This window comes from Corella eumyota, chromosome 4 (genome assembly GCF_963082875.1).
Source record: "Corella eumyota chromosome 4, kaCorEumy4.1, whole genome shotgun sequence".
Taxonomy (NCBI): Eukaryota; Metazoa; Chordata; class Ascidiacea; order Phlebobranchia; family Corellidae; genus Corella; species Corella eumyota.
The window spans coordinates 9702640-9718836 of NC_137493.1; the positions used below are offsets into that span (position 1 = coordinate 9702640).

Sequence of the window (16197 nt, forward strand, 5' to 3'; positions counted from 1 at the left end):
TCTTTTGTTATAAAAAATTCATTGTGACGCTTTGCGATCTTTTGTTCGTTGTTTTAATATACATTTGGGCGTTTAAGTGAAAGTATCTTTCTTTCAACTAAATAAAAGAACATACGGGTCACTTATATTAAGTGTTTTAAATTTGCTATATTATAAGTACAATATATAAAGTAATATATAAGTTTAAGAACAGAAAACCCAACTTAAAAAAAAGGTTTAGAATTAGCATAGATTAGTTATTAAACGAAGCTAGACGAGATGTTTTGTGGGCCTATTGTTGGGTTTTTAAAATAACAATCATTCAATTTTAGATTTGTCATTACGTCTTACTTCGTACAAAAATAACCAAACAATTCGTATATTTTTTGTATAAAAACAAATATTGCTGTTTGTACCGCAAAGTTAACAATTATAAAATTAGTTTTGGTATTACATTTTTATTGCCTCAGCTACTATAAACAAAGTGGAGTGTTATATTAAAGAGTTTAAACTAAAACTTGTGTTTTTTTACCTAAAAAAATTTTAACTAAAAAAGTTAGCTTAAAGAAATTGGCAATATGCTGTAGAACAACATTTATGTAAATTATAAATATTCCGTAGTTGTTTATTAAAATACTATTTAATTTTTTTTTTATCTCAAACAACAATAGCTCATGGAAAGGATTACGTTAAAGTCTGCAAATTGAAAACAATGGTAATTAAAATATAAAGCTTTGACTTTTTTATAGGCCTATACATGGTGGACTAAAAAAATAACAGTTTTTTTATATCAATTTATACAATACAGCCTTCAAGAAAGGGAAATAAAAGTCCAAAGTTAAAAGGACAAAAGAAGTCCCGAGGTTCAAGTAAAGGACCAAAAGCTAAAAAAAAGAAATTAAGTTCGGCAAAGTCTGATAGCCTTTTACCAAGCAAATCACTTGTTGAGGTTACAATAATACAAAGTTTAAAACTTATTGTACTAAAAAACTTTGTTTAAAAGGTTTTTCTTAGATTGTTTTGTTATTCATTAGATCGATATACTTGGTCCGGCAGCAATGACAAATGCCTATTATATTTGTCACCATGCCCCCGATTGCCTAGAGAAAAGGGGATTTGCTTGGCCAGCAGGTGGAAAAAGTGGGAAAAAAAAGAAAAAGGGAAAAAAGAAAAAGAAATGATTAGCCTCTAATTAATCGTATAATAAATATTCTTTGTAAATTACTTGATGCTTTATTTTAAAATAATTTTTAATATTTACAACAACACGTAATACTCTAGTTTTCACGAGTGTAGAAAATTTACATTAGTAAAATAAATTTTAGTAACAATTATTTAATACACCAATTTATGTTAAAATTAATAACACTCTACCAACATTACTTTTAAATATATAAAAGTTAAGTCACGTAACCATAATTAAAAAAAACTGTAAAGAATTTAAAAATTGTTATTCAAGTTTAATCAGGTGTGAAAATGTTATAGGTACAAAATTTACAGAGCTACCAAAAAATCATAAGCCATGTTAAATATTTTTATTGGCAATCAAAGTTGTTTCGACAAGGTCGATCATCTTAGGCAGCGACGTTTCCTGTACTTCTCTGATGTCAGCTAACATAAGCCAACGCTCGTGATTGGCGTACCAGTATTGAAAAACTTCCTGAAATCCAGCGTGTTTGCAAACATAGCGACATGCTGGTACACCAGTGTTTGCAAGTATAAGGTGGCAGTTTGCAGCATCGGCGAGATAAATAAACGTTGACATTGCCTTCTATTAAATTAATTAAGTTAATACTGGCATATTTTTCATCTCAAAAACTTATTTAACGGTCCATTCGACCACCCTTTGTCTTTATACAAGGCCACGCACATAGTCTTTAAATAATTCATATGCCAATGGTGATTTTTTGCATATGAGGCAATTTTTTGCAATGATGAAAGGTTTTAGTTATTAAAAACTGTTTTGTGATAGACCTAACATAACAAAATTAAAAATAAAGCGTTATTAACTTAATTACAAATTGAGTTTTGTTAAAGAATGACGTCATGTTAAGAATTTTAATGTTGGTAAAATTATAGTTCAAGCTTCCACAAACCTAATACAAAAAAAATTAAAAAGTACGTTTTTACTGAAATTCTTTTTTCATTTTTTTACGCACTTTGATAACCAGGAAATAATTACACACATACTCTAATTATTTAAAAATTCCGGGTAATTGCATTTTAAACCTTTTGATTTTTTAGTTTATAAGTTTTTATAAGGAAATACGGGATGTAGGCCATACAAAAATCTTATACAAAAAAAATATAAAAAACTAACAAACTTTTAAAAATTAGAGCAGTTAAATGAATTTAATATTTAAAATTTAGTATAGGATATTTAAAACAAAAAATACTAACTTTTATTCCTTTTACTGCGATTCCCATCTTTCTGAACTCTGAGGCTATTGCGATGTTGCACCCTTCCCAGTGCATTAAACCTATTTGTTTAGCAATTTCCTTTAAAATAGAATATTATTAACTCTATTTAATTTTTTGATGTTTTTACTACAAGGTCTAAAAACGGAACCTTATAATAAGATTTTTTTTGCAATTCTGTGAATAGATTTATGGTTTATTGTTGAAATTATAAATAGTTTATATAAGTTATTCAATTTACTTTTAAATCATTTAGCTTTCTTTTAGTTGTTAAATATAGTCAAAGTTAATATATAAAGATCATTTTTAAAGATAATATTTACCATGCCACGCTCCTGTTGCCAATGACGAAATGTAGAAAGCTTCTTAAAAATGTGGGGATATTTTGATGCAATATCAATATGATTTGGAAAAGCTAGTGTTGTTTGAACATCTTTGTCAAAGCGTAATGTATTTTTTGCACCTACAAACGAGTTTATATCTAACAATGTTATTGCACTTTTGTTAAGAAACACCCCGTCTGGCAATATTAGTTTTGCTGCCATAAATATTTTATTTTTGTTTTCGCTAGAGTTGGGTTCGATTTGGTCAATTCGGCAATACCAAAAGAAGGATTTTCCAGTCTTTTTACTAACTTGGTATTCATTTTCTATATAATCATTCATAAACCTATGTCGCTTATCCGTTTCTTGGGACAACAGCTTGTATAGATTAAGATCTTGCAAAGAATTGACAAGTATCGACTTGACTCTTGGCCAGGTATGGTCGTCCACAGGGTGCACACTTATAAGTTCCATAATAAGTTTTTCGCCAAAACAAAACCAAAAACTTATACAATAAATTTACAGCTTGGTGTTTGCCTTCTATCATAAATTTCTTCATGACAAAACTGGGAAAAAAAATTTAAAAATGTGTCATGTGACTTCCCCATCAGGTTGGCATTTATAGGACTTCCACATTTTAAAAAACATCAAACTGACTTTTTAAAAAGTATTATTGTCCTGAACCATTTAAATAGATTCGGACAATTACGTTTTTTTCTATACAGCTTTTATTATGAAAAAAAAAATGTTTTTATTGAACGAGAAACTTGCTAGATTAACATTAAAGGGCCTGCGCCACTTTTGCGTTTTGACCAAAAATATGTTTTTCTTCTATACAAATGTTAACAAATATTTTCTTAATTCAAAAAATAATTTGTTTTAACTTCTAAAACTATCCAAAAATAAAGTAAAGCAATCATAAAAATTAATATTGTAAAAAAAACGATTAGTTTGGGGTAATTTCTGCTGGGGTAATTTTATTTACGCTTAAAGCAATTAATGGAACAACCCATTTGTCGCTTTAGGTCGTTTGGGTGATGCTTAAGTGGTTAATTTTAAACTGGCAGCGTGATGTAGTTCTGCCCTCAGTGCATCTGCTATAGCATCTTTTAACCCGCTTTAAAGCAGTTAATGGATTCACCTTCTTTCTGCCTCGAAGCAATTATTTTTCCTCTTCTTTTAATTTCCGTTCCTTTATTTTTCGGTTTCTTCATTTTCCGTTCCTTCATTTTCCGGTTCCTTCATTTTCCGTTCCTTCATTTTCCGGCTCCTTTATTTTCCGTTTTTTTATTTTCCGGTTTCTTCATTTTCCGTTCCTTTAATTTCCGTTCCTTCATTTTCCATTCTCTCAAATTCCGCGTCCCAATCGAAAACAGTTTTACTAAAATGAAGGAAACAATTGTTGTGCCTTGTAGGTTCTCAAATATATTTTTTGGTAAGACAAGAAACATATTTATTTAACTTTGCAATAGTTTCTGTTATAGCTTTCTTTTGGCTACATAATTTAAACTTATACATAATTTAAAATTAACAATGCGTTATTTATTATTGAGCTCCATCGAATCATTTCTTTATTCAAAATAACAAAAAAAAAATTTGATTGTAGTCAGGAGTTCACAGACACGTCAGTTGCTCTTTACAGGAACTTTTATTTTAGGAATTTTTTTTTATTTTTTCTAACTGAACTGTTATTAAAAAAAATTAATTTCACTTGTCTCAAGCGCTTTACTTCGTCAAGCAAACCGTACATAAAGTCACTTAAACACAATACAACTGTAAGTTTAATTATAACTTAAGTACTATCTTACATTAACAAATAAAAACAACAACAAAATTTATCTTAATTTATGTTTGCTAAAAGATAATATGTCAGTGCATCAACAAACCAACAAGGGTGAAAGAATATCGTTTATGCGTTGCATTGGTATCTGAATATTACTTGATGTAATGTTACAAATAGCGTTATCACTTAGTTTGTCCTCAGTTATTTGGTGCCATTTACTTTGCCTTAAATTAATTATATGTCTGGACCGGCTGATAAGGGCGTCACTGTTTAGCGGCATGTGACTGACTTAAGTTTTTGAATTCTGTTTTATGTGGAGTGACATTGTTAACAACCTGCTGAACAGTTGTGTAAAGTTATTGTGTTGTGCATGTTTGCTTGTAAATTAATCTTATACGCTGAACTCTGTGCGAGGTTATAGTTACGGATAAGCCGCATACGTTACAGGAGTAGGCCTATTTCTATATAAACAGTTAAGGTAAGCTAATATGTTTATCAGCAGTAGGATATAAAAGTCCTTAAATTCTTTTTGATATTTTTAAAATGTTGTCTAATTAAACTTATAAATAAAAAAGTTAATTTTTCATGTCGTATTCCTACATTAACAGGTGATTGCAGATTCATTGTAATAAACTGTGTTTGATTATCGCCAATAATAGATATTGTTTAAGCATAATCCAAACAAATTACTGTAAAAATGTTTTTTTAAAAACCCAAAGTTAAATTTTTTAAAATGGATTTTTCTTGCAGACAATGGAAAGATTGTGACTCGGTCAGCCACAAACACTGTGTTAAAAGTTGGAAAAACTTGGTCAAATTATGGAAAGCGAAAAAGTTGTGCGATTCTGTGATCAATGTCAAGGGGGAAGAATTTCATTGTCATTCAGTAGTACCTGTGTCTTGTAGCCCATTTTTTCGCGCTGCTTTTTTGAAAAATGCAGAAGTTTCTTCTACAAACTCTTTCGGTTGGCAAAAAGAAATCATAGTCGATTTCATGAGCAAAGAAACTTTTTTTCAGGTAATAATAATAATATTTATTTAAAGAGATGGTTCGGTCGCAGAGTTTCTTTTTTTTAAAGTTGGAATTTTCCCAACTTGCACAAGGATATCATTATTTAAAAAAATGGTTAAGTAGTTTTTGAGATATCGGGATTTAAAAGTAATAGGAAAAGTCCCAACGCTCGCGAGTCACGTGACGCACGACGTCATCGTCGTAAGATCATATGCTGGCAGAAATATGAAAATGACCCTATTTTGTCCTCTCTGAGCCGCTTTTTTTTAAATATTTTTTGCAAAAAACAAACTTAGCATAAAAAGCGATATTTAGCCATATTATATTAGACATTTTTTACTTTTTAAGTATTTTTAATTGGGTAGGCCGTATTTAAAAAAATTTAACAAATTATGGCTATGCTGTTAATTTTGAAAGTTTACCAGCCAAAAAGGCTTACAAACTCTTGCGAGAAACAGACAGGTCAACTAAGTCTTATTAAAGCAAAGTTTACCGTTAACACAGTCTTAGTTTTGTTTAAAATAAAATCACTTTATTGTTGTTAACTAATATATTGTCAAGTTAGCGTATATAGCCTATATAGACGATATATACTTTGTTTTGATTATACTATAACAATTATTTAGGTTATATTTTTACAAGTGTAAAGCACAAACTAAAGTTAAGAAAGGCAGCAAACACTAATGTTTGTTGCCAGGGGTACAAGTACTTAGGTATATTGTACGTTATATTAAAAATTGCTTGGAATTATTAATAAAAAATACATAAAAGATGTTAACCAGAATATTTAGTTTATAGTTTATTGATGTATAATATACTTTATGTTAACTCATGTGACGTTTAGTGATTGGGACTATTTTTATATGATACCCAACGAAATTGTCGGATATATTAAGTTTTAAGCAAAACTTACTGTTCTAACAGGTAAACATTGCTTCAGTAACACTCTGTTAACCTGTCTGTTTCTTGTAAGTGTTTGTCAGCCAAGATTGGCCGTTTCTGGCTTGTAAATTTCCAAAATTAACAAGATAATCTTAATTTGTTAGAATTTTTCAAATACAGCCTACCTAATTAAAAATACTTTAAAAGTAAAAAATGTCTTATATAATACGGCTAAATATTGATTTTTATGTTAAGTTTGTTTTCTGCAAAAAAAATTTAAAAAAAGTAGAACAAACGGCTCAGAGAGGACAAAATAAGGTCATTTTCCTATGTCTGCCAGCATAAGATCTCACGACGATGACGTCGTGCGTCACGTGACTCGCGAGCGTTGGGACTTTCCCTATCACTTTTAAATCCCGATATCTTAAAAACTACCAATTTTTAAAATAATGGTAACCTCGTGTAGGAAAAATTCCAACATAATTAAAAAAGAAACTCTGCGACCGAACCATCTCTTTAAGTATACTTTTTAACTCTAATTAAAAAGTATAACTTATGTGAAAATAAGCATTTTTTATACCAAACCGCATATTATTTTCTCAGCATAATGATTTAAAAAAAAATAAGAACTTGGGCTAACTGTGTGTAGGTTATACGCTTTATGTATACTGCTGAAGTGGATGTAAGACCGATTACAATTCGACCTCTTATTCTCGCTGCAGCTCGTTTAGAAATGCAGGGAATGGCAGATTCAATTTTACACCGACTTTTGGACTGGGAATTAAATACACAAAACGGTAACTTTTTTGTCCATTGACAAAATAAGTATTTTATAAGCAATTTATTTATTTTAAGTATACAGATTTGCATAAATTAATAACCTATAAATAAGATTTTTTTAAATAAAATGATGTTTTTTTAGTAGTATTTACAAACATGTAAAATCTTATACCCTTATATTGTTTTGGATAAATTTAATTTTTTATAGCTTTTTGTGAATATCAATTTAATAAACATTGGACAAAAAATGACAAAATGCAGCAAGGCAAAACTGAAAAAAATTGTCGACTGCGACCAACCTACAACAACAAAGAAAGTTCTAAATTAGTGTGCCCAGAAAAAGGTAAAATACGCTTAATTTTAATAAGTGTATCATATAAAATTCCTAAAAACATAGAATTTGTTTTGGTTGTTTAATTTAAAAACAGAACTATTGTCATTACACGTAACACAATAAGAGGTAAACTTAAAGTTAAGCAATGCTAAACAGATTGTTGTCAGAGCGAAAGTTTAAATAGTACGAACGATGTCGACCCCGCGCATAGATATCAGTTACCCAGAGATGAAAATCTTACAGTTTGTGGAATAATGGATGAACTGAGATTACAGGGGGACATGGCAACACTATCATGTTCACTTACTTTTGCAGCCAGAAATTTTTCTAAAATAATTAATACACCGGGTTATTTGTAAGTCGCACTTTTAGTATTCTTAAGTTAACCTATACATTGTGTTTTATCAACCATTAACATATTTCAATTTTATATTTAACTTTTTTAAGGCAATTAACTTTTAAATTAAAAATAATTAGCATGGACTCAAGATTACTTTAGTTCTCTTTTGATTTAATGAACTACTTTTGTAGAAAGGCGTCAGTTCACACGGTGGCTGCTATGTTTGACGACAATAGATTAGATTTGGAAGAATTTGACGTTTTCATTGCTCTGTGCAAATGGTTGGAAGCAGATTCCTTACATATAGTGCATGCACCGTATATTTTATCAAAAGTAGGTTATGGCTATTGCCTTTTAACGCAATTTTTTTTTGTTTATGTGCAATTGACTAACTTACTTAAAAATTTTGTATAAGTTTTAAAGTCTTGAAACGTATTGTCATAAAAAGAAACTTATTTATGTTGATTTAGATTCGTTTAAAACTGTTATCTCCTCAAGAGTTAGCTGAACATGTTGAAACTAAAGGCTATCTTATGAAAAAAAAGAAATGTCGAGTCTATATATTGGAAGCATTTAGACACCATTGTCTTCAATCACAATCACTACAAGATGATGAAAATATTATAAAAAAAAACTCAAGCAGTGCTGAAAAACGTAGGTTAGGCAAGAGGTGAATACGTTTTATTTAAAAAAGTTTTTCTATGTTAAATTATATTAAACATATTTGGTTGCTTACTAAAACAATGTTTTAATATGTTGATATCTGTTACTTAATGCATAAAGACTACAAGTTGTTAGTGGCAGCTTTAATATACATTAATTTTAACCCAAAATAAGCTGTTTTCTACAATTTCTTGTTAAAAAAATTAATAGTAAAAAGGTTTTGTTTGAGTATGTCAAAAAAGATTTAGCAATTTTAAATAGTCTTAGCACAATTTTTTTATGGTTGCAAAATTTTTATGGTTGCAAAATGTTTTCGAAATATAAAATATTAAAAATTGGTTGTAAATTTTCTCTTGCACCCCATGTTAAATTTTTTTATATAAATTTTGTGCCATTTAGATTTTTAAATTAGCAACATTTCTAACATTTTTTATAACAAGCAGAAAAATTGGCATAAAATCAAAATAATTGAAAAAAAAGTTTATAAAATCACAAAAAAAAATAAAAACGTTTTGAAAATGTGATTAAAATGTTGATGGTTTAACATTATTTACTCATAGTGACACAATAGTAATATATATGATATATTTATAGAGTTTACTGTTTTGTATGTGTTTTTAATAAATTATTTTTAAAATGTAAATTGCAGTTGTTATTACTCGGATGTTGATGAATGGGCAATACAAGACCGTTTAGATCTTGTGAAAAATGATGAACCTTATCCATGCTGTCCCATTAGACCTTGTGAATGCTGTCCTGATTACATTTTGGCATCAGGAGGTATAATCCCATTTTTAGTACTGGATTTCAGGTTTTACATTGTAGTGTATTTTGTCTTTAATACTTTTTTTCTTACGAATAATTCACAAGTTTATTAATATTTACAAGTCTAAACAAAATCTTATAAAAAAATAGAATTCCATTTCTATAGTGACTTGCCACATCCGTTTGGCTATTGTTTTAAACAATTTTTTTTGCAATCGCTATTAAGTCTTTTAATTCCAAAATGCCCAGAGTTGAATCTAGTATATTTAAATTAAGTATATTCCACTTTTTCTTATTTTCAGGTTTTACTACTTTAGCGTTTAATTGTTACTCGTAGTTATTAAAATTTTAGGAATTGACATAAAAGAAAAGGTTACTTCAAACGGTGTTTACAAGTACGAGGAACGAGAAAACGCATGGCTAAGATTTGCAACTTTGCAAGAGCCAAGAAATCACCATGCTGTGATTTATGCTCAAGGAGCACTATATGTAATTGGTAAAAAATGTAACAGATAAAAAAAATAAGATCTGTTTAAAATTTTTAATGTTTAAATTTAAAATATAATGGCAAGTAAATAATTTTTTTATTTTTAAATTTAAAAAAAAGGCGGATCTGACCCTTCTTTAACTGGAGCAGGTGCAGAATTGTGTTCAGTTTCCACTTGCCATCGGCTTTCTCTTGGCACGTTTACATGGTGTAAAATTGATTCGATGTCAACACCCAGAATGGGGTTACAAGTAAAATTTTACATAAACAAATTTGCTACGTACCGTATTTAAATTAAATTATATTAACGATTTGGCCCTTATCTTTTGGACGTATTCGCGATATTTACTGGGTAATAACTAAAATTTACACTTACATACGCATTTAGGGTGCTTACATGAATGGGTTCATTTACGCAATCGGGGGCCAAGATCACAAACACCGGATTTTAAGAGACGTTGAACGGTATTGCCTTGCCAAAAAAACGTGGGAATATTCAGGTTCACTATCGAGTGCAAGGGCGGGATTGGCGGTTGGAATTTACGAGCAAAAACTATGGGTGCTGGGTGGGTATTGCCACAAATCGGGCGTAGTTATGGATACAGTTGAAATGTACAATGATGACCATTGCAGGTGTGATGCACATTATAAATAACAACATAATATTTCTAAACTTATCTTAATTTACATACTTAATTCATAATTATAACTTGAACTTCAACCTTTAAATTTAAAAATTAACTTTATAGCTGGGAAGAAATGACACAATTACGATTTCCTCGTTGTTTTGCTAGCGCAGCTGTATGTAAACGCCATCTTTACATATTAGGTGGTGCATGGTTAGACGCTGAAATTGAATGCTCTAACTTTAACAGTATTTATGATATTGATATCTATAACCCCCACGACAAAATCTGGGAGGGGGTATCTGCTTTAAGATTGGGAAGACACGATGCGGGAATAGCAGTATTGGGTAAAAAAAACTTGCAGTTATTGAATAATTTGCTTATAGTTACAAACCTTGTTAGGCTTACGTTACAATTTAAATTTTACAGGACCTCGAATTTACATCGTTGGTGGAAAACATTGTAATAATGGTGTTATAAGAAATCTTGACTCAGTTGAATGTTATGATACAGTAAAAGGTGAATGGGTTGATGGAATAACAGGGTTGCCACTTCAGTTACTTGGACTTGCTGTAACCTACACATGTTAAACGTTGTTTATTTAATTTTCTGTCCTAATTTTTAATGGAAACTTTAAAATTGTCTCACGAATCGGGCTATTAAATTAAAAATACAGTATTACTAACAAACTTTGTTTTATTTGTAAGATATATATAAGGACCATATTTATCTTAAACACAGGGCGACCTATTATTTTTTTTGTATTTATTTAAAATATTTTTTGATTTAAATACTAAAAAGTGTTTAAAATAAATCGGGGGAAATGTTTTTTTGTGGTTTATATTATAGGGCTTAGTTCAAAAAGATTAAGGCTAAGTAAGGTTAAGTAATAGGGATTCAACCACAAAAGGATCGATTGTTTTAGTCAAAAAAAAAATATTTTAATGTTAGTGAATCAAAATATTTTGATGTTAGAGGTTTAAATAAAGGTTTGTTAAGGGTTCAGATTAAGAAAAAATACGTGCATTTTTATTAAAGCCTTTTATATACGCGCATTGTTTGACTACTATATACATCAACCACAACATGACGTTACCAATAAAAAGCCATAGTTGCCAATCTCGACAATATTCTATTTACATTATTTGACTTAAAATGTTTAAACAATTGTAAATTATTGTTTTTTTGTTGGACTGGTTTGCCTAAAAAATTTTTTTTGGTATTTATTTACAATGGTAATTTTTTAAATACAAAATGTTTTTTTTACAATAGTGGATAATACCAAATTAAAAAATCTAATACGCTTGTCCATCAAAGTCTATCGCATAAAACTAAAAAAAGTACGTTTTCAAAAATATGGAAAGTCTCTTACTTATCCAGTTTTATTAAAAGTAAGTGAAGAAATTCATTATTAAAAGGCCTGCTTTTTATCAAAGGTTAACATTTATGAAACGCGTTAATAGCTTAGCGGTATCACTTTGATGCCAAAAACATTTTTCTTTATATTAAAGATTAAAGCAATAGGAATTTGGGATAATTTGTGCGAATCGTAAAATTTTGATAATCACTTGGTTTTTTAAAGTTCGCAGAAAATGGGTATTTCGTAGTATTTATAAACAAAAAGTAATATTTATTATTTTGGTCTGTCAGTTATAAATAAAAATTATCACGTTTTTGATAAATGGTTAAATGTAGAAATATGTTTCGTAATCTGTTAGAAATTATATTTGTTTAAAAATAACAAAGTCAATTTATTTAACTTTTAACTCTACCAACATACTAGACGCCTTAATTCTCATTTTATTCCCAGATGATTTAAAATCTTATTTAATACGAAACTCATCTTAATGCACCACGTGGTTTATAATTTGCTATGGCAAGACATGAGTGATAAAGAGTAACAACGTTAACAACATTGTCACTGGTTTTTTAGTGTTTTTAGAAAGCAGAAAGCACTTTATTTATATTTTTGAGGTTTAGCTTATAGAAATGTTATTAGAACAATTGGTTAAAAATCATAATTATATATCTGTTTATAGGTTAAAAAATTTTACGTTAACTATTGTTTTAAGTTTATTCATTTGTCAATTTATTTAAATAACAACAAAAAATTTTAAAATTTTGGGAATAAATTAACTTTAACAAAATGACGGAATATCAGGAAGCTCGCAATTTTACTGTAAATTGTTTATTAAATTTGTCCGAACAAAAACAATCTAGCCAACTACGTTCTAGATTTGAAAGCAACTGGCCTACCGAACCTAAAGGCGCAAATAAAGATCAGGAACCTACTATTCTACAAGAAAATCAAGACAACGCATTAAAAGAATCGCATAACGCTGAGTTGCCTATTAAAGAGAGGTACGAGCGTCAAACAAATTCTGATGAAAGCTTAGACTTTTCTTACCCAATAAATAAAACTTGTGACATTTTGCTCGGAAGGTCATTGCATTCAGAGGAGAGTTTGAGCTGGAACAATTTTCATCAATCATCAATTAAACAAATAACAGACGAACAAAATTGGATTGCAACTAATTTGTCTTGTCAAAACGAAAATGAGCAGGATTTGTTTGCAACGGGTATTAACCCTTGCAATAACATTTGTGCAAAGACCATAAATGCAAAAGGAAATGCTATAAATCAAGAGTTACCAAAAGAAAAAAAATCGTTCAAATTAAATAAAGGTGATAATAATGATGAGAAGAAAATTTCCTGGAAAGTAACTAATGAACGTAATTAAACTTCTTTAAATATTTTTAAAAACAACTTTTTATATTGCTAACCGCAATCTAATGTAACGATTATTAATCAAAACTCTCCCGTCCTGATTTCCTTCACGACTTTTCCAGTGACATTGAGTCTTTAAGTAAAAGGTGATTACGGTTTTTCTAAATCGTATAAAAATGAACTCTTAAATGCTTTGAAAATATTATCGGTTTTAATATTTTCAAATCTGGTAAAGGCGTCTTAAGCAGACCTACTAACGATATTTTTTTAATCGTATGCTAATTCACCCCACTTGTATAAATCAAACATTTATTTAAAAATGTATATAACTTTAAATACATATATATTTTTTCTGTTATATATATAAACAGACAATATAATTTACCTAACAAGATTCTCCGACTGATATGTTGTCGAACCGGAACAAGAGTTCAAATTTGTGCAGCAATGAAGTTTCTCAATGCCCGAAACAAAGTACCAACGATATAGAAGTAACAAAAATGTCGTACACGTTTTTAAACTATTTATAACTAAAATATATAAAAAATGAAATTTTGAGCAGTTTTAGTTGTGTAACAATTTTAAACGATTTTTAAAATATCATTTCACAGTGCTCCGATTATATTTCGAAAACACACACAAATTTTATTTGTACTACACCACCGGCCCACGAAGATGACAGAAGTCACAACATTAATACTTCAATTCCTAGAAAAAAACAAAGAAGGTTTAAGATATTATTTTATATTTGTAATAAATGCCTTATTAATATACACTCGTACGATTAAAAATATACACTATATACAAATATATGTTGATATTTTTTTGGAAAACAAGCAAACCAAGAAAAACTGCATTGTATTGCAATTAACAATTTTTGTGATATATTTAGAACTCGTACCACGTTTAACAGTGGTCAGTTGGCTGCGCTTGAACGAGTTTTCGAAAGAACACATTATCCAGATGCCTTTGTGAGGGAGGAACTGGCCAGGCGAGTTGAGTTAAGTGAAGCCCGGGTTCAGGTATAATATAAAAAAAATAAAACAGCCAATGTTACTTTTTAACAAAAGTTATACAAACTGCAGGCGATGTAACGGTTTACAAATAAAAGTAGCATTGTTTTGCACGTTTCATTTTAACTCTTTTTTAAACTCATGTTAGTTATCTAATTTCTTAGGTTTGGTTTCAAAATAGACGAGCCAAATTTAGACGCACCGAACGTTCATTATTAGCAGCTCGAAAAGGAATGCATCATTACGTTACGGCACCAGGTATAAGGAACAACATATATTTAATTTAAATTATACTTTTAAATAATAAATCAATATTGTTTTAGAGAGTACTTGTTTATCAGCATCTATATGTCGATCCCAACAGCCTATGCTTCCGTCAATAAGTGAAAATATGTTGTCGCGACATAACTCAATATTAACACAGGGATCAAATTCACTTTGTGACCCTCAAATTTCACTAATGTCGCCCAATCACTTCTTTCACTGGTGATTTTTGTTCAAGTTTCTAAGTTTTGTTTCTAAATCCGATAAATATTTTTAAGAGTTTTTAAGTTTTGTTTAAACTTCGGTAAATCTTTAAACATGTCAGACATTTTATTTTTTTAATTAAAAATGCTCATTATTGCTTAACAGGTCGCCACCAGCTATAAAACACTTTTCTTGTTCAAATGGTGGTGCAATGACAGTAGAACATCATCGCGGAAATTACATGGGCGATACTTTGTCACAGTTACAGGTACAGGGGGTGGCTTTTCAAGGAAGTTTTCTACATTAAATTTTTGAACGTCCCTCCAAAAAATTTACAAAGTATATTTTTTGTTATTCTTAAATTTTTAAGTAATTTTTTAAAAATAAATAGCTTTAATTTTATTTTTATTTTAAAACAAGTTCCAATTTGTGTTGTTTATTTTTGTTTGTATATGTAGTTAAAGTTTAAATCGCCCATATTATTACGTAATATATTGTTTTCTTTTATGTAAATACGGCAATTTTTAATAAAATGGCGAATAATCTATAACAAAAAATTTCGTCAATTTATAGTAATTTAACTTAATACCGTAAAATGCCGTTAATTATTATGGTTCGAAATTTTTTGATTCGAAATCTTTGATTTCGAAACATGTTTATAATAATATTGTGTTCCAATCCTCCTATTTTTAATATTTAATCATCACTAATTATAAATTGCTTGTTTGTTTATCAAAATTTAAAAATTGTTATTAGGCTTTTATATTTAGGTCAGTTGTATATTATGATATTAATAACTCAAAAACAAATTAAAAGATTTATTTTTGTTTGTTTAAAATATTTTAATGCTTATTTGAAATGGTAAAAGGGAAGCAAAGCTATTCATTTATTGCTTGTTTATTTAGTAATTTGGTCTTATGTATACGGACTAAATATATAAATGTGAAGAACGTAAGAATGTTTTGACCGTAGCCTATACACACTTTAAAAGATTTTAAGAAGGTTAAAAGTTTAATTTTATAAATAAAATTAAATAAAAAATTAACGAATAACAATAATTATATCATTTCTCTAGAGAAGCTATCGCTTGACTGTTTCGCGGTATTTGAAAGAACATACACTTTCCTCGGATATCGCTCCATTAAGCAATTTAGATCTTAAGGACAGCCCCGCGAGAGTTGACTTAAAGTTACAAGTTGCTATTCATTAGCGTGAATATAGCTAAAGAGTGTGCGTAGGTCTTCACCTCTTAATGCTCTCCCATAGCGTACGTAAAGTTTCGCACCACACCAAGTGTATAATATAAAACGTGAGAATTGGTTGAAAGCCATCATTAAGGGTCATGACTTTTACATGCACGGTGGTTAGGGAATTAAGGAATTACACTCTGTGTTAATAACTGATATGAATAAGTTAGTAACAGTTAAATAAAACGTTTATTCTTTGTCTTTTTAAACCCCTTAAAGAAAATTTACAGTAAGTCGATAAAAACGTGGTATCAACACTTTTACCAAATTAATTAGGTATTTAAAATTATTTTCATCATAAAATAGTTAAAATTATTATAATTGGTTAGATAATCTTATGAACCGTTTAA

The 16197-nt window shown here is 29.2% G+C and overlaps 4 protein-coding genes across 4 annotated transcripts; 3 read left to right on the top strand and 1 right to left on the bottom strand.

Moving 5' to 3' along the window:
* The first annotated feature begins 126 nt into the window (after positions 1 to 126).
* On the top strand, positions 127 to 1411 carry LOC145750408 (uncharacterized). Its single transcript, XM_082566442.1, has 3 exons — positions 127 to 694; positions 788 to 928; positions 1014 to 1411. The coding sequence occupies exons 1-3, from the start codon at positions 692 to 694 to the stop codon at positions 1158 to 1160; spliced, it is 291 nt and encodes a 96-aa protein (XP_082422568.1). The 5' UTR covers positions 127 to 691; the 3' UTR covers positions 1161 to 1411.
* Positions 1241 to 3234, bottom strand: LOC145750407 (uncharacterized). Its single transcript, XM_082566441.1, has 3 exons — positions 2721 to 3234; positions 2380 to 2478; positions 1241 to 1750 (listed from the first exon to the last, which is right to left on the bottom strand). The coding sequence occupies exons 1-3, from the start codon at positions 3192 to 3194 to the stop codon at positions 1505 to 1507; spliced, it is 819 nt and encodes a 272-aa protein (XP_082422567.1). The 5' UTR covers positions 3195 to 3234; the 3' UTR covers positions 1241 to 1504.
* A 2020-nt stretch (positions 3235 to 5254) lies between these two features.
* LOC145750793 (beta-scruin-like) lies at positions 5255 to 10982 on the top strand. The gene is made up of 11 exons (XM_082566870.1): positions 5255 to 5521; positions 7047 to 7194; positions 7668 to 7866; positions 8043 to 8184; positions 8322 to 8521; positions 9164 to 9294; positions 9632 to 9775; positions 9887 to 10017; positions 10155 to 10399; positions 10516 to 10739; positions 10822 to 10982. The coding sequence occupies exons 1-11, from the start codon at positions 5498 to 5500 to the stop codon at positions 10980 to 10982; spliced, it is 1749 nt and encodes a 582-aa protein (XP_082422996.1). The 5' UTR covers positions 5255 to 5497.
* Positions 10983 to 12504: 1522 nt separating this feature from the next.
* Positions 12505 to 15176, top strand: LOC145751006 (uncharacterized). Its single transcript, XM_082567074.1, has 7 exons — positions 12505 to 13124; positions 13513 to 13610; positions 13731 to 13846; positions 14012 to 14141; positions 14297 to 14390; positions 14456 to 14618; positions 14766 to 15176. The coding sequence occupies exons 1-7, from the start codon at positions 12539 to 12541 to the stop codon at positions 14905 to 14907; spliced, it is 1329 nt and encodes a 442-aa protein (XP_082423200.1). The 5' UTR covers positions 12505 to 12538; the 3' UTR covers positions 14908 to 15176.
* Positions 15177 to 16197: the final 1021 nt, after the last annotated feature.